Below are 23,490 nucleotides of genomic sequence, written 5' to 3'. Positions count from 1 at the left end.
CCCCCGCCCCACCCCCCACAAGGTCTAAATCAATTGTGCTGTGTCCCATTCAGGCCAATGTCAACATTACAGCTGCTTTCAGCAACAGTGGTATTGATTAATTATAAGGATAAAACAGAAGACTAAATTGAAATGTATTGCAGTGCAAACATTAATAATGATTTCATCCTTGCTGAGTTCCTCTGTAGGACAGAAGACAGAACAGAAATCAGCTTTACAAACCTGTGCCTCTTGAAATCTCCCATAGAAAAAAATAAAGAAGGGTCTCTAGTCTCCCAAATGGTCTCAGGTATGAGCATGCACCTCAAATGCCCATCCTCCATTTTATTCTTAAACTTTCAGTGTTCGGTCCGCGATAATCCATGTAATTGTCCTCCAGGCTGCACAGCACAGTCAGATTCATCATCAGGGTGAATGGGCTCTTCCTCCTGTGTGTTCAGAGGGCTAAAAGCAGTATCTTCTCATCTCTCTGCCTCCATGGCCAGGCCAGGCTGCTCAGAGGAGGCCTGCTGGGTTACGGCTGCTGGCCAGTTTGGTGTGACAGCCTGTGAAGGGAGCTGAGCGGCAGTCCACATGCTCTGCTGCCCTGTGGTGGCTGAGGGGCTAACAGTCCAATTGACGTAAGGAGGCGGGGAGGTTGCCATAGAGGCTATAGGGCTGCTGCCAAAACTTTCAGAGGCTCGCAGACGTGAGAACATGGCCAGTGCATCTGGAAAGTTGGGGGGTGTTGCTGGGGTGTTAGCAGGTGTACACATCTGTTGTAGAAGAGAATAAGCAGATGTAAGTTTTAACATCAGATAATTTAAAAAAAAAAAAGGGGGGGGGCACATAGGGGGTGTTATTGATAGGAAAATATAATAATTAAAGGTGTATGGAGTGGGATTTCCAAAGTGTTATTAACAAAGCGTATATTGTTCACTGCCTTTAATAATTTTTATAATAATATGGCTATGGACACAAAACCTCTCCATGTATTGAAGAGGGATATTCAGAGAGACCTGTGTGTTTAAAGATGTTTCAAACTAACATTTCAAAATGTCTGCTAAAAGAGCAGAAAGATTAGGTGTTAATCATTACTCACTGTTATGCATTTATGCCTTAGAACATACATTTACATTTTCTCTATATGAAAAATATCATATATATTTTTGACCCACATTTCCCAAATTGGTGGATGAGTAAAAACAGATTTGCCCCAGTCAGTAAACCACAAAATATTTTGTGTGCAAAGATTGTCTCTTCACCACTAGTACAAGGATAACGTATTGAATCAAGCTAATAACCACCAATTATAATAAAAAACAAACAACATTCCAACATGGATTTCAAGGTGACCTTTCTCATTTACTAACTACTCATTTACAAAACTAACAATGTACATAAACAAGAATGCACCAGAATGTATTGTTTTCAGGGATGGGAATCATGCTAATGTTGACAGTTCTTTGTTTAAAATATCAGCAGTGAACAGATTTTTGATTACACGTCTGTTGCCATTCAGAAGAGTAAAATGTTAAGTTGATACTGAGCTAAATATCTGTAATTTGCTTGTTGTTTTTTTTCCAATGCATTGGCTTTGGCAGACATTCTCATATCAATGTAAGCCTACCTGAATGGTCCAAACCATTTAGAGTGACTGTATAAATAGATTAAAAGTGTACACCTATTTAATTGTTATTTTAATAGATTAGAGGGGGTTACAGCAAAGGCACTAGCCATGTCAAGGGGAGAGAAAAAAAATAAAACAAAACTAATATATATATATATATATATATATATATATCTCATCTCATTAGTCATTGGTGGAATAGGGCTATTCACTGTATAAAACTTTGTAACAGCCCTACCTCTGCACAACCCAAATTATGGTCTCAAACACATTAAGAGGGCGAGCAGTTCTACAAATTAACTCTTGACGAGGACACAGCTGTTCACTGAAAACCGTTCCAGGTGACGGCCTCATGAAGCTGACTGAGAGAACGCCAAGAGTGTACAAAGCTGTCATCAAAACAAAAGGTGGGTACTTTGAAGAATCTAAAGTATTTAACATTTTCTGGTTTACTCTTTTGTTTACTACATAATTCCATGTGTTCCTTCATAGTAATGCCTTCCATATTCATTTACAATGCACAAAGTCATAAAAAACAAAGAAAAACTACTGAATGAGAAGATGTCCAAACCTTTGATTTGTACTGTACACACAATATGTGGAAAATGGCCCAAAACAAAGAAAACCCTCCCTGAGTGGGTATGTCCAAATTTTGATGGGTACTGTACAGATACATACACCTATCATCCTTAACATTATAACCAACTTTTTGTTTCTCCACTCATTTTCCATTCTCCTAGCTCCACTAACCATACAAAAGCACTCTAACTCTGTAACAATTACAGACTGTAGATCATCTGTTGGTTTGCATTCTTTGTTTGCCCCCTTTCACCCTTTTCCTCAAGGGTCAGGAACCCCACAGTGCAAGTATTACTTAGCTTGTTAATAATTCTCAGAGCTACAATGACACTGACACATTGGTGATGTGTTAGTATGTTGTACTGGTACAGGTGGATCAGACACAGAAGTGATGCTGGACTGTCACTGCTGGACTGAGGATAGTCCACCAACCAAAAATATCAAACCAACAGAATCCTGTCTGCAGTGTCCTGTGACTACTGATGAACACAAACTGTGCAGCAAAAGATCACCTACTGCCTCTGACTTTACATCTACAAGGTGGACCAACAAGGTACATGTTTTTAAAAGTGTGGATAGTAAGTGGACACCTTGTTTAACACACCACCACCATGTCAGTGTCACTGCAGCACTGAGAATAATCTACCACCCCAATTATACCTGCTCTGTTGTGGTCTTCTTCTTGACCATAAATATTAATTTGCAAGCAAAATAATTTAAAATAACTTGATTTTTTTTGTTATTTATTATTTTTATTATTTATTATTTTTAAATTATTACTTTTTATCTAGGAAGGTAAATGACTAGAAACATCCAATCACATAGAGGTGGCTGGCTATCAAAAAATACCTGCGTGGTCATTAGCTAAGCGGAGCTGTGCATTTAGTTGTGAACCGCGTCATGTAGAAAATGTCGAAGCTAAAAATATCAGGTTTTTTTTTTTTCTTCACACAATCTACATCTCCGTTGGACCTGAAGAGGCCATCTGCTCAACCCCAGCCTGACACAGTTTGCACCAGTGCAGTAGTGGAAGACACAGACAAAGATGAACTTATATATCCATCCACTTACAACCCTCGAGACAATTTAAAACTACTTGACTTCAGGACTTTGCGTGGCTCAGGTACAGTAACATAAAGCAGGCTATGTACGGCGAATTCTGTTCGAAAACAAGCAAAGATGTCACTTGAAAAAGACTGTTACAGACTCTGTAAGAGGAACAAATAAAAAAAGAAAAAAAAATTGAAAAGCTATTGGTGCCTTGTTTTTTTTTCCCCATTTAGGAGCCAGTGGCTAATTTTTTTGGCTGGAGTCCTGAAATATGTGGAGCTGAAGATTCAAGTGGAACATCCCACAAACACTAATTCTGCAAAAATGTTCCTATATGGCTGCCTCAAACTGGCAAACACTGGGCTATTCAAGACTAGACTCCTCTGACTTTCCGGTCACAAGTCACTGGGATCATTCTTTCAGATTTCAGCTGACAAATGTGTTCATGGCAATGTCCAGGAAACCGGAAATAGATTAAGCACAGTACTGTCCCCCATATATTCTTACAGCTTCCTGAGTCAAATCAACCACAAAAATGATTTCATGAATTAAAGATGGAGCCTGAAGTAAATACACAAACTATATTACTTTTTATACAGACAACATCTTGTCACAATATATTCCAAATATGTCACTACATCAGATATGCTTGTATTAATAAATCTAATAAGCTGCTTCTTGGGTACTGATACTTTGTTCCAAATAATCTCTTGCAAACCAAATATACTTTCTTTTGAAAACACCAATTTGTTTTCCTCTTTTAAAATTACACCAAAATGGATCTTTACACAGTAGTGTACACATTATGCAGACACAAAACAGATTAACAGAAATTAATCCAAGTATTTGCTTAAAGAAAAAGACAATCAATGTTTTAAAATGGCCACAAGAAATAATTAGGATATAAAGAAATAATTTAGAGCAGTTTTATATGATTCTAAATTAACACATTGAGACAAATTCTTCATGGCTAAGGTAACAGAATCCAAACATATCAAAACATCAAATTACTCTAAAACCTACTTCACAAAAATATATGGTGTGATATGATAATAAATATATTGCATGACATTTGAGTCATTGTGTCATAGTCCCTGTCCTCAAATATTTTTGGCTTATAAAATTTTAATTCTGATGACTAGGATAGTGTTACATGCCAAAGGTTTTAATTAAATAAAGAAAGTTTAAAGTAACACAAATTTCACTGGTTTGTATAACAAGTGAAATTGTTACATATTTGTTACAGACACAATCTATAACAAACTAACAAAAGAAAAAGAATTATTCACATTACTCTGAATGACATGTTAAGACTTAGTTTGTTAAAGTTCTCACCAATAGTACACTGCAGTAAAATATAACAATTATAATTTATACATTACAAAATTATACCAATATCCCTGGAAAATATATTGTATATTAGAATCATTATAATGGTATACAATATCACTCAGCCCTATGTTAGAGAAAACTAATGAGGAATATATAGGGCAAACCAAGACAGGAAACTGAACCTACGGCTTTTTATTTCAAAGATCTTACAAAACCGAGCCACAGTACACAATGTCAGTTTCCTACTTTTTATTGTGTGTGTACACAACCCAAATGATCAAGGGGAAAAATTAAACAAAGGCTGATAAGATAGGCTGACCCCTTTTTTATTTAAGTGACACAAACTACTGTGATTTGAGCACAGGAGAGAAAGAAGCCATGTTTCATATGATCCAAACCACTACTTCCCCTCTATATTCACTAATGGTGCACAATGATATCACAATCACATGACAAGCCTTTGTTTTTGACAGATATTTCAAACTGTAACCTGATGATGTATTTGTTGTGCTACTGAAGAGAAGAATGTTTAGCAGAAAGATGTGCTAATTTTCTAAAATGTTTACATTTACAACCCTCCATAATCACTGCACTAAATAGTTCTAGATTCTATGACTGAAGAATTTGAAATATTATCAACTAGAACACTCACCCATACAGAAATTCACATCTTATTGCTGATATTTCATTTCTTTTTGAACATAAATATGGCATTTTCATGTACTTTCTGTAAATTTTATTTTCTATACCTCATAAATGTGTGTTAAATACAGCAAATAAACATTAACTGTGTTAAAAAAAGGATGTTTGTGTGGAAGCCCTGTGGTGTTAGCACTTAAATAATTAACAAAACATGTCATTTGACTCATACTGTTTTTTATATGTTTTAGAGTTGTAAAGATATTTTTTTAGACATTATATTTCAGTGTATGTTCCTACAAAAGGTAAAATAAAGATCTGGTAAACTGTTTAGGGGAGTTTTTTCAGTGGTTTGGTGTGTAGTGTCTGAATGTGGGGCTGTGGTGTGGGTTGTAAACAGAGCTGCGGCTGTAGTGTGTTCTCTCTTTTTCCTGGAATCACCCTCCCCCACAACTTTGGACACGTTTACAAAAATGAACTTGTTAAAGTATTTAACACCAGGAATTACTTAGGTTCTGAACCATAAACACCAAAAAAAACACCACTGTTCGCGCTGCATTTGTGGACTAAATGTGGAGAAGGTGACGAGAATAAAGGCGAATACAGAGCTGTGTTTATTTATGACTCGTGAACTACACAACATGGCGGAAGTCACTCACAGAGAAATGGGAGCGAGCCATTTCAGAGATTTTTACAGTTTAAACTCACCATCTGATGACTGTAGGGAATGTTAGCTTCCTGAAAGAATGCACTCAGGGCAGTCTAACACGGCCAAGAAAGACAATAACAGAGAATTAGTCGACATAACACAACGACATGTGATGAAATTAATGAGTTAAATCCCTGAGCTTGCTCTGTGTGTGTCATTAAAATCAATAATACAGCTCCAGTGAACTCTAAGAAGGCGACATATCACTTCTGTCTTCAATATTTAGCTCACATGGTTACTGAACACTGTAAGATTGTAGTGTTAAGTAACACATAAAATATGAGACATGCTCGCACTTTACCTTTCTACTCGCTAAAGCAGTCAAGTTGAAGTTACAAGACACTTCAAGTGCGGAATGTATTAATGTGTTACGATGCAAATATGTGACTGGAGACAAACACTACAAAGAGATACCATCTTACACAGTCTACACTGGAGCATTAACGTTGGAGTGCATTAGTAAACAAACCCCCCTCATACACTCCCTCTCCCACTCTCCCCGTCTCTTTACCTCGAACTGCCAGTGAGCCGCTTGTAGAAGTTGTTGAGCCTGGTCCGAAGCACAACCCGCGATCAGGACGAACTGGCTGATCATCACCTGGTGTTTTAGTTCCTCCATTTCTATCTCTATCTCTATATATATAATTCTCCACGTTAGCGTCTCTTCTCGGACTCAAATTCGGAGCGTTCTCTCATCCCCCACTGAGCGACACTGATATGTGTTCAGTCTCAGGCTCAGTCCTGTTCTCAGTACAGTCCACACAGCGCCCACTGCGGGCACTCTCAGTTACTGCAGCCGCTTAAAGCCACTGGAGCTCAGAAAATGAATTCATATTTACACAATCACATTTATTACAAGCCAAACCCTAGCCCTTATCTTACCCCTAACCGTAACATTAAATTAATCTTAACACATGAGTTCACATGAGTAATATTTTATCCTACTTGTTCCCATAAGGAAGACAATCTCCACAGATTTGTATCCCCACAGCATGACATATATCAGGGCCAAACACACACACACAATATCAATAATTGAGGCATGGATGGTATTTTTAATCTGTACATTACATGTGTTGGTAATCAAACAGCTGGGACACATGATGATAATGTAAGACAAATACCAGCATTACAACTTATGAATTGCAAATTAAAGTCAGTTTTAATGGTTTGTGTGCCATGGATTTTGTATAAGTAAAGCCTTTTGTTTCTGAATTTACACAGATGGTGTACGAGTGTGTGGAGATTACATACTGTGTTGTGTTGTGTAGTATATGTGTGTTCCTTTGTGGTATATATGTGTATTGTGTTGTGTGTATTGAGTTATAGTGTGTAATATGCTGTGTTGTGGTGTGTGGTATATGTGTTGTGTAGTATATCTGTATTGTGTTGTGGTGTGTAGTGTATTATATTGTGTAGTATATTTGTACTATATTGTGGTGTGCATTTTATCTGTATTGTGTTGTTCATTATATTTGTACTGTGTTGTAGTGTGTGGTATATTATGTTGTGGTGTGTAGAGTATTATGTTGTGTAGTATATCTGTATTGTGTTTTGGTGTGTGGTATATTGTGTTGTGGTGTGTAGAGTATTATGTTGTGTAGTATATCTGTATTGTGTTGTGGTGTGTAGAGTATTATGTTGTGTAGTATAATCTGTACTGTGTTGTAGTGTGTGTTATATTGTGTTGTGGTGTGTAGAGTATTATGTTGTGTAGTATAATCTGTACTGTGTTGTAGTGTGTGTTATATTGTGTTGTGGTGTGTAGAGTATTATGTTGTGTAGTATAATCTGTACTGTGTTGTAGTGTGTGGTATATTGTGTTGTGGTGTGTAGAGTATTATGTTGTGTAGTATATCTGTATTGTGTTTTGGTGTGTGGTATATTGTGTTGTGGTGTGTAGAGTATTATGTTGTGTAGTATATCTGTATTGTGTTGTGGTGTGTAGAGTATTATGTTGTGTAGTATAATCTGTACTGTGTTGTAGTGTGTGGTATATTGTGTTGTGGTGTGTAGAGTATTATGTTGTGTAGTATATCTGTATTGTGTTGTAGTGTGTGTTATATTGTGTTGTGGTGTGTAGAGTATTATGTTGTGTAGTATAATCTGTACTGTGTTGTAGTGTGTGGTATATTGTGTTGTGGTGTGTAGAGTATTATGTTGTGTAGTATATCTGTATTGTGTTGTAGTCTGTGGTATATTGTGTTGTGGTGTGTAGAGTATTATGTTGTGTAGTATATCTGTATTGTGTTTTGGTGTGTAGTGTATTATGTTGTGTGGTAGATCTGTATTGTGATGTGGTGTGTGATAATTGTGTTGTAGTGTGTGGTACATTGTGTTGTGGTGTATGGTATATATTTACTGTGTTGTAGTGTGTTGTATATTGTGTTGTGTTGTGTGTGGTATATTTGCATTGTGTTGTAGTGTGTGGTATATTGTATTGTGTTGTGTTGTGGTGTATGGTATATATTTACTGTGTTGTAGTGTGTTGTATGTTGTGTTGTGGTGTGTGTGTGGTATATCTGTATTGTGTTGTAGTGTGTGTGTTATATTGTATTGTGTTGTGGTGTGCAGTGTATTATGTTCTGTGGTATATCTGTATTGTGTTGTGGTGTGTGGTTTATCTGTACTGTGTTGTAGTGTGTGGTGCATTGTGTTGTGGTGAGTAATGTATTTTTGTGTAGTATATATGTATTGTGTTGTAGTGTGAGGTATATTGTATTGTGGTGTGTGGTCTGTGCTGGATTGGGTAAATTCTGTGTTTGTCATCAGACTGTAGGCCAATCCCATCCTCTGTTGAAACTCGCTGACACTTCCCGGTCTGTTGTTTTTAGCGTGGAGCTATTATCAGAAAGTAGACCACATCAACCCACAGCCACTTGGACCAATACTGTGCGAGAAATATTTGGAAGTTTGTTTGAGTCTACATTTGTGTTCAAGTTGGTCTTCTTTTCTGTTTTAGCGAGTAGCTTATCATTATCTGCCTTAGAGAGCTGCTTAGCTAATTATCGCGTTAGCTCGCTAGCTGGCTTTGCAGCTTACACCAAGTTGGGAAATTGAGCTTGTTTAAGGCAGTGGAGTTTTGTTTAGCGAGTATAGTCAGGTCTCCGAAGTGAAGGTTTAATATTTATCTGCCTCTGTCATGTTTAAGAGTTAAATAATTGTTCAGTTGAAGACACTGCGCTTAGTTCCGCGCAGAAGGGGCTGAGGAAAGATTAGCTCCGCCGCTAGTGCTTTAGTGTTGATTACAGCGCTGAGAACGGTTAAAATCGCGAACCATGGGTTCGGTGCTTGGACGAAGGATCGCTGGAGTGGAGGATATTGATATTCAGGCAAATTCTGCTTACAGATTTCCACCAAAATCTGGTAAGTTCGCTGATTTCTACACCCCACGATCTAGGCTAATATTAGTAAACATAGCATATACCCGTTATTTATGTTATCCTGTGACTAACAATGATCTCCATTTGTTTATTTAGCTGACTTAAAACATAATTAATAGAAGCAGTACACCATTAGTTGTGCCCGTGTCCTCTCAATGTCATGGTGTTGATTGTTTTAGAAAATGAATTATGTGGAGCCTGTCTGAGGCACCGTGGAACCTGAGCAATGCAGGTTCTTTATTGTATTGTACCTTATTGTGTTTTGTCTGCTTACCTGGCTATTTTAATTGGCTGGATTGTTGACAGTATTATTTAACAACATTTACTTAAAACCTATGTCATTTTTATACAAGAGGGACATCATGGTGGCACTTATGCTGAAATGAGTTATTATTATTATTATTATTAGTAGTAGTAGTAGTAGTAGTAGTAGTAAATTAAGGATTATTTAGTGGTAATATCTTGTAACTCACTAGCACATTTGCACAATCTGATATGTTTAATAAAATTCTCCACAAGTGAAGCCATTCAGTTATTCACATCAGTACCACAGTATGTGCTTGAAGTCCCCCTCATGTTGCCGATTGAACCTCTAAGAACACATCTCAGTTAACCAACATGACTGTTTTTGAAGTTATTTCCGAGAAAACATTACTCTTTCACCATTCACCCAAAACTTGAAAGGCCCAACTCGCAAGTTGGTGGAACTAGGTCCTTAGATTTATAGGCTTGTAAAACACCCTGGCTGTATAAACTTGCCTCTATGAAACTGTCTTTACAACACTGCAGTTTCAAAGCTGAAATGCTGAGCCATGGGGCTGACTAATTATTTTACTGATGATCTGTCTTTTAGCATAACACAATAAAGACTTGTATCTTATACTTGTATAAGGTCTTATCATGGTCACGTTCTTATATCTCAAACAGAAGACATACCCAGCTAACAACATGACATCACACAGTATGATTGCATGTGCTATTTCAGACTAGATTTGTTACAGGACTGGAGCTGATTAATTATTTTCCTTGTTCCCTCTGTGTTCCCTCTTTTTTTTTTTTTTTTAAACCAGTGTGTCTTTCATAAAGATACAAAGAATAATGTGTATTTTTGATTAAGATGTATAAACTCAAGCTAACTGAGTTGCCTCTTTTCCTCAAAGGGAATTATTTTGCTAGTCACTTCTTCATGGGGGGGGAGAAGTTTGACACTCCTCATCCTGAAGGTTACTTGTTTGGGGAGAACATGGATCTCAACTTTCTAGGCAACCGTCCAGTGCAGGTATGGATGGGGCTTTGAACCATGAACGGTGGTGGAGGCATCTTTTTCAGCAGTGTTTCTTATTAATTAGAGGTGTATTATAAGTTATTAAACATCTTCCTTCTCTGTTAATGTTGATTTTCAGTTTCCATATGTCACTCCAGCACCCCATGAGCCAGTGAAGACTCTCAGAAGTCTGGTCAACATCAGGAAGGACTCACTAAGGCTTGTCAGGTGTGGCATGTAATTGCTTGCTTTTCTAAATCTAGAGGCAATCTGCGTAATGGTTCTTCAAAATATTGGATATGTTTAGGCGCAGGTAGTATCAGTTATCTCATGTGCAGTGATGCCCTGAGCCAGTTCAAGAATAATGTTTATATTTTACAGCCAGTCAGCTGTCTCACTTAAAGATTCTGCAATTTATAGGTACAAAGATGACAGCGACACACCTGCTGATGAAGGGGCAAAACCTAAAGTTTTATATGGAGTGGAGTTCACATTTGATTCAGATGCTCGAGTTGCCATCACCATCTACTGCCAGGCATTTGAGGAATTCTCCAATGGAATGGCAGTGTAAGACAAGCAGTGCATCAGGCCATTTTTCACAGATATATGTACTGTGTTGTAGCATGTTTTATTTTTTTATTTTTTTTATTTTTTTTTTTCTTCTCTCACCTTTCAGAAACTCATTTTATATCATCCCCAGGCACATGAGTATGAAATAGTTGTTAGTTTATCTACACTGATTCATACATTTACCTGATATTGGTCAGTGCATTCATATTAACTGTACACTGCTGAATATAATAAGCTATTACCATAATCAAAATGTATTAAATTTATATGCCAAGAGTGTACATCTGTAGGTTTTATCATGCTTAAAGTAACCGTTTTGATGTTATGATGAAATTTGCTTGTTTTCAGCCCCAGGCTTAAAATATAGCTAAAATTATTGCTATAGGTCAGAGAAGAACAGAAAGAGAGAGATTTGGAGCCCTTAGCAACAGCATGTTTCCATGGATACACAGCAAGTTTGTACAGAGAGGAAAGACGGGCTGTGCGAAGCATGAGTCTGGGCACATGCAGTTGATTAGTTGGCCTTGTAAATACTTATTTCCTCCACATTTGCATTTATAGGCTTGGATTAGGAAACCCATTTCAGAGGATTTATTCTCTGTTGTGAGCAGTCAGTCATCAAACACCGGGTGATAAAACGACTGCAAACATCAGAGAATGGATCTTTTTATGTCTTATGTCTTGTTATACATGGACGTCTGTTGTATTTTTCCCTCTCTAGTTATAATCCCAAGAGTCCTGCAATGGTGTCTGAAACCGTGCACTACAAGCGAGGGGTGAGCCAGCAGTTCTCCTTACCCTCCTTCAAGATTGATTTTTCGGAATGGAAGGAGGAAGATGTGAGTATTGACATGCGTTTAGAGATGTCACTATTTTAATTCAGTTCACAAGCATCATTCAGATAAATTCATACACAATTTTTGTTAGATTAGTTTAGAGATTTTTAGATTAATAGATTGATGTTTTTATCAGTTCCATTGTTAAGCAACATGGTATTGAGATTGGGGAGAAGCCATGCACCCTTCATTTTCTTAGGCAATATAAATGGTTAGACTTAATGTTTTACAAAGAAATGAAGTTAATATAAATCTAATAAATTCATCCTTCCCCTCTGCTGTTTCAGCTGAACTTTGACTTGGACAGAGGCATTTTCCCTATGGTCATCCAGGCTGTGGTGGATGAAGGGGATGGTATGTGGCAAAGTTTGTCATATGACTTGGATAAAAGCTCTTTTGTATTTAACTGTGTTGCTAAACTCTATCTGTGTGCTACATCTTGAAGCCACCGTCGACTCATTTGTATACTTATCTTCTATCTATGTACTGCGTGTTTTATGATGAATTTGCTTTACAGTGGTGCAGAGACATTGAGCCAAGCTTTTGTCTTTTGAGAGATTTCAAAATTACGTTTTCTGCAGCTTTCTTCTGTTAGATTGCAGTTGGATGGGACATAAGTCTGGCTTATGTGATGTCAGGTCTACCCCAGAACCAATTAATGTTAGCAATATGTTAATGTCACCTTGATGAAAACACTGCCCCCACACAGCCTCTAAACCCGTTTGGGATTGGAGTTATTAGGGGGTGATTAAATCTTTATACTTATCCTCACTCATGATACTCCTGCATACAGACTGCATTCAAATTACTGCAGAAGGAGTTTCCCAAAATATGCTCCTACCCCACTGACCTTAGCGGCAGCCCCCAATGCCATTCAAGCCTCTAGATGCAGGACACAGGCTCTTCTTTTTAACTGTTGCTAAAGGGTTTCTTTTGGCCAGCAAATATTTGGTGGACTAGGGCAGTGTGGGACATGCCTTGGGGGTACAGTGTGTGTATTCTCCTTATCTGTCTCTCAGCTCTTTTCGACAGGGGGACCCATGGTCATAAGTCTCATGGTTTTTGCTAGCTTTAGTGCTCTGCTATGGACACCATGCTGTTTACATTGCCCTGGTGTTGCCACAACCTACCATTTACATTAAAAGCAGGTTGTAATTACATAACAAATTATAAAAAAAAAATCATAAAAAAACAGAGTGGACAGTGGCTTTAAGGGTGGTCAATACATTAGGAACACCATTGATTGTACATTGGTTGTTAAGTGAGATATTCTTGTTGCAGACTGCTTGGGACATGCACATGTGCTGCTGGCCGCCTTTGAGAGAGTAGGTGGAACTACCCACAACACGGTTTATTTTTGACACATTTGACACCTGTGATCATTCACTTGATTCATATCTTGTTCATTCACTTGACTAAACTAACATTTGGCAATGAGGTTATGTTGATAACTGTGACTTTTATGTTATTCACAAAAGTATATTTTATTTTTTAAATTGTTTACATATATTTGATGAATAGTAGAGTTGCTATACACTAACGCCTATCGTCCTATTTCAAAGCATGTTGATGGCAGTTTCTCAGTGAAGCCTTTGAAGCAGAAACAAATAGTGAGTAAAGCTTTTCCACATTTCATCACCATTTAGCTAATTTAGAAAGGTCAAATTGATTTTTTAAAATTTATGTTGCAAGATTACATTAAAATGAAGCAATGCTTCTGTTTTTTCACCTGATATCATTGCTAATTGTTAACAGGTGGACCGGGTTAGTTACCTACTGCAGGAGATCTACGGCATTGAAAATAAAAACAACCAAGAGACTAAGGTGAATATAATCAGGATTATGTGGTCAGATTATTTATTTATTTTTAAACAGTTAGTAATGATATGACATAAAATGGTTGTTTTTTCTATATATATTCTCATTCTTATTCTCATTTTCCTTCATGATCAAAATGTTACATATTTAAACATATAAATATGCTTATCCACTTATACTACTTTGAATATAGCACCATGATCTCAGTGTTAATCTGACATTCCTCCATAGCCGTCTGATGATGAGAACAGTGACAACAGTAATGAGTGTGTGGTTTGTCTGTCGGACTTGAGAGACACACTCATCCTACCTTGCAGACATCTGTGCTTGTGTAACTCATGTGCAGATACACTACGCTACCAGGCCAATAACTGCCCCATCTGCAGACTACGTATGTACCAACCGCATCATTCTTTTTATGTCACAGTTGTGATCACATATGTATACGTGGAATTTTCAATTTGGTGATTTTTAAACTGTACTAAAAGTATTTGTGCACTGTGAACATTGAGGTATTTTTTTTGTTTGTGTGCATCAAGCTTTTCGAGCCCTGCTGCAGATTAGAGCTGTGAGGAAGAAGCCTGGTGCACTCTCGCCTGTTTCTTTCAGTCCGGTTCTGGCTCAGAGTATGGACCATGACGAGCATTCGGTATGTCACTTACCCAAATGCTGTATTCTTACTTCACACTTTCTTAACCAGTTGCACTGAATTTGAAAAAAATTGGAAAATCTGCATAAACACCCTAATATTCATACAGATATTCATATTTCATATGCTTGTAGCCCACATTTCAGCATTATATCAAATTTATACACCTGCCTAAGTAGGATTTTTGAAAATGCAAATCTATCGCAGGGACAATCCCAGATCTAGGGAATTTCCATCTTGAAAGAATTATTAGTCAGTTTTGAGCTTGAATGCTGTAATAAAACTAATAACTTCTTCTCACAGTCATTATAAAACCTTAATTGTCAATGTCTTTGTGACAAAATACGAATTTTATTCATTTTTCTGAACACAGCTTTACTTGCCACTTTTTTTCATACATCATTCGATTATTCTAATAATGCCATTTTTATTGTGGAAAACTGAATGATATTGGCCATTACTTTTTAAAATAGCTCTAAATGGCATAAAACTCTTTATTTTCTGATTGATCAAACTTTCGTACAATGTGAAAATACGCAGAAATTTGAATGCAGTTGACGAATCAGCTTTAGTGCATGAAATCAGGTGGATTATCAGTATGCCCATGATCTAGGGAAAAGATGGAATTCAGACGTACTTAATACAATGGCTGCACTCATTGTTGGACTTTGAGGAGGTTGCCCAGTGTGTGCACTACTCCCTCCACTGACCAGATTTTAAGTTGTTTAACTTATGAGGAGTCGAAAGAATAAAATGCGAAAGAAAGAATTTTGGCTTTATTTAAGACAGTGGAATGAGGTGATTGTGTATAATGTTTATTTCCCTAAAATTGTGTGTGTGTATTGTTTGTTGTATTCAATGTATTAGAGGCTTCCAGGGCAGTATTAGTATAAAAATGAAGCAAAGTGTAACATGTCTCAAAATTGAATGTATAAATGTACCTGTAAAAGTAGGGCCATGGTTTTACTGAATTGCCATCTGCACAAATGGCATTAGGCAGAAATGTATTATAGAAATGCATCGGAGATGAATATCAAAATAGTCAGTAAAATATGACTCTGCTCATTTTATGATCCAATTTGATTGTACAGATTTTTAAGTAAGTGGCATTGTTATCAATTATCTTTCTATTCCTTTATCTTCAGAGTTCTGATTCGGTTCCTCCTGGCTTTGAGCCCATCTCTTTGTTGGAAGCTCTGAACGGGCTCACTGCTGTGTCTCCTGTGGTCCCCTCAGCCCCTCTGTATGACGAAATCAATTTTTCGGGCAGCCTGAGTGGAGATAGCCGGCAACTCAGCTCTCCAGAGCACTCTGGAGACAGTGGCTTACAGAAGGGCAAAGTCAGCAAGTCGCCTGACAGGTAAACCAGTCATTGTCTTGGCTCTTTAAAGCAATGCATCACAGAAGCATGTGAATATTGATAATATTCCTAATAATTATGGAGGTTAGCAGAAAGTTAGATTTAGTTTAGTTTTTTTTTTTGGAGTCCAATCCATCAATAATAGAAGGACATGGATACAACTCTTCTGCCAACAGTAGTGCCACACTTCAGCTGCTTGAGCCACAGGTTTGTTGGTTCCAGACCAAGTTATGGTGCTAGAATGGTAATATTTTGGCATCATCACAGGCACCATACCACTGGAAAAATTAGATTAAACTCTCTGAAAAATACATCATTGTATACGGGTCTGAAATTAAATGTAAGAGTACTTGATAGTTGGTATTTGTGTCTGAAACATTCCTTTGAATTTGTTTCTGTCCCACACTGAGTGCACCAGAATCATGAGCGTTTGACATTGACTGAGTTCTCTTTTGGTGTCTTCATTATGGTGTTGAATAACGGCTGGCCCTGTGCCATGGCAGTATGCCTTTCCCTGCGCAAGGCAGCCGACAGCAGTATGCCAGAGGTCATGACCTCCTCTTGTACCCTGCTCTAGGGCTGTCTAGTGAGTTAACAAAGCCACTGCAAAGTTTACAGAGACCAGTCGGGCTGTGGTAAGGGGGAAAAGTGTAAGATATCTGTTTGGAAGCATGAGCTGTGGTTTGATTTCTCCACAGCACCCTGCGATCACCCTCATCACCTATTCAGGAAGAGGATGAGGAAAAGCTGTCAGAGATGTCTGATGCACAGGCACATACCCTGTTATCTAGCAGCCCTGCTCCCACCGAGGTCAATATCCAAAACAATATTTCATTCTCAGTTTACGCTCCTACACACTTGCTCAGTGTTTCTCTTCATCACTTATAGGGCACTGCTGGAGAGGATGTTGCTGACTCTCTGTCTCCTGAAGATGGTTAGTGCCCTATTTAATGTAATCCCTTTTGGTCTTTAGCTGTCTTTCAGCACAGAATTCCTCAACAGTAAATGAAAACTACTGAAGGTTTTGATCCCCCCACCCCCTCAAGTGTCTCAGTTTAGTTTGTAGAAGCTTTTTGCTCCTTAAGAAAATGGAAGTGTTTATTATGGGGTTATAGCATCTCCTGATTTTTCTAAACTGTGTTGTGTACATAGAGGACAGGCTGAATTCTGAGGGTGAGATGGTGCCTGACTGTAGCAGTGAGCACAGCAGCCTAACCAAAACTGAGAGTGACCCACCTGGTGAGTAGCTTCATATGCCATTATGATGCACACACATTGGATGGCAGACATTTTATATTTAATGTACAATGTTCCTGGTGAAAAGTCCCATGTGTTTTTCTGGTAGACACTCTGCACCCCTTTAACTGGCTTTTTGTGTGCTTTGCAGTCTAACCTGTATGGTGTGTTCTCTTTTTCTGACTTTTCTTGCCTGCCATCTCCTGCTTGTCGTGTCCTTGCTCTGGGACCTGAAGCTCTAGGTCCTGATTCCTGTTCTATCGGTATGGAAGAGTAACTCTGGTATGTAGGCTGCTCTGGCTCTGACTTTCATGTTTTTCTCCTTATCCTCATCCAGTCAAATTACAGATTTGCAGAAGTAATTTCTGGATGGCCAGCTGTTCCTTCACCAAGCTCTGCACCCTACTATTATAATATTTAGCAAGCTTCTGAGTGTGGCATTTCAACTGTTTTTTTTTTTTTTTTTACATTTTTATTGAACACTTTGGGATTTTTCTTTTTTTGTTTGTTTGTTTGTGTGTGATGAAACTGGCCAGTACTTCTGTAAATTCTGTTTAAAAAAATAAAATGCTGGGCCACAAAGTAGAAAAAAAGTCTAAAGTAAAATTTAAAATGGCTTAAATATTACTCTACAACTTCACCTTCTTCCAGAACATATGACTCTATGAATTAGATGCTCATCTGCACCTGCAGGTCTGAGCCCACGGTTATCTTCTGGAAACCGATGGCATGCTCCCTTCAGGTAGAGGGTGAGAACCAAGTGAAGGAGTTCAAATTTCTTGGGTTCTTGTTCATGAGTGATGGGAAATGGGATCGTGAAGTTGACTGTAGGTTAGGTGCAGCAGCTGCAATAATGCGGTCACTGTACCGGACCGTCATGGTGAAGAGAGAACTGAACCATGAAGAAAAACTCTCAATTTACTGATCAGTCTACGTACCGACTCTCACCTATGGTCATGAGCTCTGGGTAATGACAGAAAGAATGCAAGATACAAGATACAAGCGGCCACAATCACTTTTCTCTGACGGGTTGCTGGGCGTACTCTCCGTGATCGGGTGAGGAGCTCAGTCACTAGGGAGGAGCTAGGAGTAGAGTCGCTGCTCCTTCACGTTGAGAGGAGTCAGTTGAGGTGGTTCGGGCATCTGATGAGGATGCCTCATGGGCACCTCCCACTGGAGGCACGTCCAACTGGAAGGTGGCCCTGGGGTAGACTGGAGGGATTATATATACCAGATGGCCTGGGAACGCCTGGGGATCCCCCAGGAACAGCTGGTGGAAGTTGTGGGGGACAGGAACGTCTGGGGTTCTTTGCTCGCCTTGTTGCCGCTGTGACCCTGAAATGGACAAGTGGAAAAGATGATGATAATGCTCATCTGCACTTGCATGTTGATGGGATTCATTGTTTAGGTTGTGACATAAGAAACATTTACTTAATTCACCCATTTGAGAACATAGTCTTTGCAACACCGTTGTCTCATAGCTCAAAATTCTCAGCTGTGGTGTTGACTGCTGGTTTCATAATTCAAATACAAGATTTTTTAACGAGAAGTGGTCTAAAATGTTTATATATTTGAATATTGAAAAGAATGGGCTTGTACCGTCACAATTAGCTAACTTGTAGCAAAAGAACCAGCACAGCAGTCAAGAGGAAGTTTTTATTTTTATGTATTTAATTAACCAACTTGCTTGCTGGCTAGTTGGAAAATGCTTTTGGCACTGATGAGTTTTGCACCATACCACTGCACATTATATTACATAATCCAGGTTATATCATATCTATTTCAGTTTATGCCTTTCGATTTAGAAAAGAAAAATTCTATCCATCCATCCGTCTTAACCACTGAGCATAAAGCATTTTGCATATCAAAGGTTTTAAAACCTAAAAATCAATATTGTGACACTAGTGTCAGTATACGTTTATAGATCTAGACGATGTGTTTCGTGTGATTTGAAAGATGTCTTTTTTGATGTATCTGTTCAGTGTGACTTTGGTTGTGATGTGCCCCTTGTGCTTCCCAGGTTTATCAGGGTCAATGGAGAGCCTGATCACTCAAAGCACAAGCTGCTCGAGCCAGCCTCTCCTGTATCCGACAAGCAGTTTGCACATGGAAGATGAATAACTGGACCATAAACCCTCACATTTCCCTGAAGCTTTGTCTACTAGATCACCCTTAGTAGCTACTTTATAAGTTATTGCTCTGCAAGGATGGGTTTCCGAACCTATCCTCCCCACCCTGGTCATGAACAACATACAGTATGTTTGCTCCATCATGTATGTATTGGCTTCAAAGGTGAATGACTGAAAACAGTTTTGTATTGCTTTGTCCTTTTTGGTATTAATATATATCACCGCCACATCGACCATAGTTAAAACAGGTCATGATTAGGCTCAGTTATGGAAAACCAGGTGATGAAAAGATGTTTGTGTGTATTATTGTATAATAATGCATAATAGTGGTGGTTTGAGGCGGGTCTGGAGAACTTGACGGATGTTAAATACAGATGCAACACTAACCAGCTATAGTTTTAAAGATTAAAGCACATCTTAATTGCTATTCAAAAAGTGTCATTTCATAGAGTCTTGATGAAGGTAATCAGAAGTGTTGATAGTAACATTAGAGCTATTGTGTGAATTAAACCTATTTGTCTACACTACAGATCTGTAACTTTGTGACTTTGATATAAAGTAATGTTTTATAGCAACTGCTTAGATGTCTTGAACTTAATCCTTAATTTTTTGAGCAATGGAGTGTGTCATAAATGCAGCTCTTTGAGAACTGGACCTTGTTTTAACTGTTTGTACATGAGCAGTTACATTCTTGTTTTATGACCAAATCTACTGCTTTAATTGGCTTTGCACCTCCTCCTATGTTTGTTGTGTAAAGTAAGCTTCTCACACTACATTATACAAAATATATACACATTCCTTATTAAAACTTGTTTTTCTTGTTTACTTTTTTTTTTTTTGCTGTAAATGGGGATGTTGTTCTGTGTTCTGAGTTCTGTATGTTGTTGAGTTGTGTTAAGCATGGTCTTATGAAATGGTGTATCTGCATACATCTGTATGATAGCCTTTACACGGCAAATGAAGGAGCACCTCATTGCAACTGTCCACTGATTAGCATACTTTGAATATGCAGTGAGTTCACCTCTATCCCCATCCCATACAGCCCAAAGCACCATGACTTTCAGTGTTGTAAATGTAGCATTATGCATAGAGGTATATGTGCCTTTAAACAAGAAATTTTGCTACTTGAGTGTGCTTTGAGACGTTCTGTTCATGTGACATTGAGAACCTGATTGGAGGCTTGAGACATGTATTTCAGCTTTCAGCATATGACCATGCATTGAAATAAGCTCCAAGGATAGTGTTATCATTTGTATAGGAATTCAAAGAGTGCATTTCTAGAGTGATCTACCAATGATATATATATACTGATTATTTAAACTGCCTCTATATTGGAAAATGACGCTAGTATTTCAGTTTGATTTCCTTTATGTCTTTGATTTGTGCAAGTTAAAAACTATTTATCGCAGCACATCTCTGACGTCAAGTAAGCTGTCGCCACCACTGTTTTACTCCTAGATGGTAGCTTTGTAAATGTATTTGAAAGTTCAGTAATCTTTCATATGCAATATTGAGTAGTGGCTTATTAATTCTAAGGCTAAGCTCTGCATGATGTATAGGTAAAGATCTTACTTAATGTCTTTCTTCACTCTGGAAGATACTCACTTATTTATCTCCCTCAGATAATGTGCCATTTCGACTTAATGATCCACTGTGCCTTCTTGTTCTTGTTTCGTAAAATTATTGGCCTGGTATCCAGGGTGTTAACATTGGGTCAGCCATGGTTCTCAAGTAAAATCAACATATGTTTTGTCCAAGTGTGTAGTGTACAGCCGCATGTGAATACAATAAAACTAATTCTACATTAACATTGTTGCATTTTTTTATATTTAATCAACATTTGGTGGTGTTTAATTAACAGTCTTTTTTGAGTGAGTACTGAAGAAGGAGAGGAAATGGTGTTAAATGAAGTATGCAAAAGGATGAATGAAGAAAGCCACCAGTTAATGTGGTCCTCAAAGGCACATCAGAGCATTTAACTCATGGGTTTCTTTAATCATTTATTATTTCTTTTTCTTTTTTTTACATTTGGCCCATTTGACTATTACAATTAAATGTTTAATATTTTGTATATTTAGTAATTAGTAACATTAGCATTCTGTCAATTTAATGTACTTTAATGTTTAATAATTTTTTTATTCTTTAATCAAGAATTAAGGGCAGCATGGTGGTGCAGCAGGTAGTGTCGCAGTCACACAGCTCCAGGGACCTGGAGGTTGTGGGTTTGGTTTCTGCTCCAGGTGATTGTGAGGAATTGGTGTGTTCTCCCTGTGTTCCGGGTGCTCCGGTTTCCTCCCACAGTCCAAAAACACATTGGTAGGTGGATTGGTGACTCAAAAGAATGTGTGAAAGTGTTTGTGTGTGTGTCGCCCTGTGAAGGACTGGTCCCCCCTCCAGGGTGTATTCCCGCCTTGTGCCCAATGATTCCAGGTAGGCTCTGGACCCACCATGACCCTGAATTGGATAAGCGCTTACAGATAATGAATGAATGAATATGTTCCAAAATGGTTGGGACAGGGGCATGTTTACCACTGTGTTACATCACACTCTGTAAACGTTTGAAAACTGAGGAGACTGCTGCTGTAGTTCTGAAAGTGAACTGTTTTTGATTCTTGGTCAGTTATTCTGTGTTTTTTATTTGATAATACACCAGATGATTTCAGTTAGTGACAGGTCTGGACTAGTTTAGCTCTTGGACTCTTTTACTAAGGAGCCATGCTGTTGTACCCTGTAGAATGTTCATTGGCCTTGTCTTACTGATATAAGCAAGGCCTTCCCCGATAAAGACGTTTACTGGATGACAGAATTTTGCTCCAAAATCTGTAAATATCATTCAGCATTAACGGTGCCTCCACAGATGTGTAAGTCACCAATGCCATGTACACTAATACCCCCTCATACCACCGTGGATGCTGACATTTGAACTGTCAGAGGATGCATAGTTCATTATTTCTAGATAAAATTTCACGTTTTGATTTGTCAGACCACAGGGCACTTTTCCACTTCACCGCAGTACATCTTAAAAGAGGCTGGGGCCCAGAGAATGCAGCTGTGTTTCTGGGTCTTATTTATATCTGGTTTCCTTTTTGCATTTGTGAGTTCTAACTTGCGTTAGAATGAATCATGTTCACAGACATTAGTTTTTGGTTTTTGAACAAGTAGCTGATTGTACCTCGTTCATGGTTGGAGTTTAACTAGTCTGTACGTTTTTATTAATTATTTTAATTGCCAGAGAAACTCATTTATAACTCAAGCTGTTTAGATTGCAGTCCTCACAGTCGGTCTGTTTCAGTAACCCAGAGACATTTCCTGTACGGTATCTCTGCTAACACAGCTGTTAATAGAACAAGCCTATGAACAGTGTGCTGACACCATACTCCTATGATGCTTTAATCAAGTCAGCAAATAGTTACCATAGCCAACATCTGTAACTGGATTTTAAAAGCCTTGATAAACAAAGTGATATAATCATAATTTCATCATCCATTCTCTACCTCTCCTTAAACACACACCCATTGAAAATGGACTTATAGCCAACATACGTTTTACACCAAAGACTTAAAATGATTTTTACTACTCCATTTGCTACATATTCAACGATCAATCCTCCCTCTTTCTCACTCGTTTTAAACACTGAAGACTAAATTTAAGATTTGATTAAATGCCTATTAAAAAGGATCATGTCAGGGAATCATATATTTAGTTTTTTTTTTTCCACACATGAAAAAAGTCACATGTTCAGGGATTTTTTATACACAGAAAAATAATACTAAATGTAATGAAATATGTATAAGTAACTTAGGGATCACTGAAGAACAGGTGTTCACAACACAAGCTGAAGAATCATAGTAGAATTATTGTTTAGCTCCCCCCAGTCTCACTCAAAGCAAACTTAAAAACTTGAAAGCAAATACAAATATAAAACTGAATTCTTCAAGTACTCTAATTCTAACTTATTCACTAATCTCAACAGTTACATTGCATACAAAACATATTGTATATGGTGAAAGTCCTGAAATATTTATAACCGTGGTCCCTCAGTCTGCTAAACACAGCCTGTTACAGATTAATAAACATAACTCCTGGCTACGTGTTTTTACATATTTTTCAGTCAGTGACAATGTGTGTCACGTCCTGGCCCTGTCCTGCGTAGTATGATGTGATAAATGTGTATTAATTTCTAATAAGAAATTTGACTTTCTGAGATTTGACTTTAATACTCAGACTTTCAGCTGGTTTTCAGAGACATCTCCAAGCCACACAAGCCCAGATGGGAATGTGAGATAACACCCAGAGCAGAGTCGTAAACCACTATCCCTTTACAGAC

General features: G+C 37.9%; 2 protein-coding genes across 3 annotated transcripts; one reads left to right on the top strand and one right to left on the bottom strand.

The window, feature by feature from the left end:
• Positions 1 to 352: 352 nt before the first annotated feature.
• On the bottom strand, positions 353 to 6,667 carry ubald1b (UBA-like domain containing 1b). The gene is made up of 3 exons (XM_066675687.1): positions 6,430 to 6,667; positions 5,918 to 5,971; positions 353 to 755 (listed from the first exon to the last, which is right to left on the bottom strand). Exons 1-3 carry the CDS (start codon positions 6,535 to 6,537, stop codon positions 462 to 464), a joined length of 456 nt encoding a protein of 151 aa, XP_066531784.1. The 5' UTR covers positions 6,538 to 6,667; the 3' UTR covers positions 353 to 461.
• Positions 6,668 to 8,679: 2,012 nt separating this feature from the next.
• mgrn1b (mahogunin, ring finger 1b) lies at positions 8,680 to 20,961 on the top strand. Of its 2 annotated transcripts, XM_066674887.1 has the most exons (17): positions 8,680 to 9,284; positions 10,462 to 10,580; positions 10,705 to 10,793; positions 10,986 to 11,132; positions 11,857 to 11,974; positions 12,259 to 12,325; positions 13,253 to 13,296; positions 13,534 to 13,581; positions 13,727 to 13,795; positions 14,021 to 14,180; positions 14,329 to 14,438; positions 15,584 to 15,798; positions 16,497 to 16,608; positions 16,687 to 16,732; positions 16,951 to 17,037; positions 17,271 to 17,316; positions 19,055 to 20,961. In XM_066674887.1, exons 1-16 carry the CDS (start codon positions 9,197 to 9,199, stop codon positions 17,309 to 17,311), a joined length of 1,560 nt encoding a protein of 519 aa, XP_066530984.1. In that variant the 5' UTR covers positions 8,680 to 9,196; the 3' UTR covers positions 17,312 to 17,316; positions 19,055 to 20,961. The 2 variants fall into 2 exon arrangements, with proteins under 2 accessions (XP_066530984.1, XP_066530983.1); XM_066674886.1 differs by lacking the exon at positions 17,271 to 17,316.
• The last annotated feature ends 2,529 nt before the right edge of the window (positions 20,962 to 23,490 follow it).

Source organism: Hoplias malabaricus, chromosome 6, assembly GCF_029633855.1.
Source record: "Hoplias malabaricus isolate fHopMal1 chromosome 6, fHopMal1.hap1, whole genome shotgun sequence".
Taxonomy (NCBI): domain Eukaryota; kingdom Metazoa; phylum Chordata; class Actinopteri; order Characiformes; family Erythrinidae; genus Hoplias; species Hoplias malabaricus.
Note: the sequence above shows the minus strand (reverse complement) of the source record. Positions and strands in the feature narration are given on the sequence as shown.

What these genes read in the sequence shown, in the direction of transcription:
- ubald1b (XM_066675687.1), bottom strand. Translation starts at nt 6,537, where the DNA reads ATGGAGGAACTAAAACACCAGGTGATGATCAGCCAGTTCGTCCTGATC. An exon ending in CGGCTCACTGGCAGTTCGAG is followed by an intron (nt 5,972 to 6,429) that starts GTAAAGAGACGG and finishes TGGCCGTGTTAG; the next exon opens with ACTGCCCTGAGTGCATTCTT. An exon ending in TTCCCTACAGTCATCAGATG is followed by an intron (nt 756 to 5,917) that starts GTGAGTTTAAAC and finishes CTTCTACAACAG; the next exon opens with ATGTGTACACCTGCTAACAC.
- mgrn1b (XM_066674886.1), top strand. Translation starts at nt 9,197, where the DNA reads ATGGGTTCGGTGCTTGGACGAAGGATCGCTGGAGTGGAGGATATTGAT. An exon ending in CTCTCTGTCTCCTGAAGATG is followed by an intron (nt 16,733 to 16,950) that starts GTTAGTGCCCTA and finishes TTGTGTACATAG; the next exon opens with AGGACAGGCTGAATTCTGAG. An exon ending in AACTGAGAGTGACCCACCTG is followed by an intron (nt 17,038 to 19,054) that starts GTGAGTAGCTTC and finishes TGTGCTTCCCAG; the next exon opens with GTTTATCAGGGTCAATGGAG.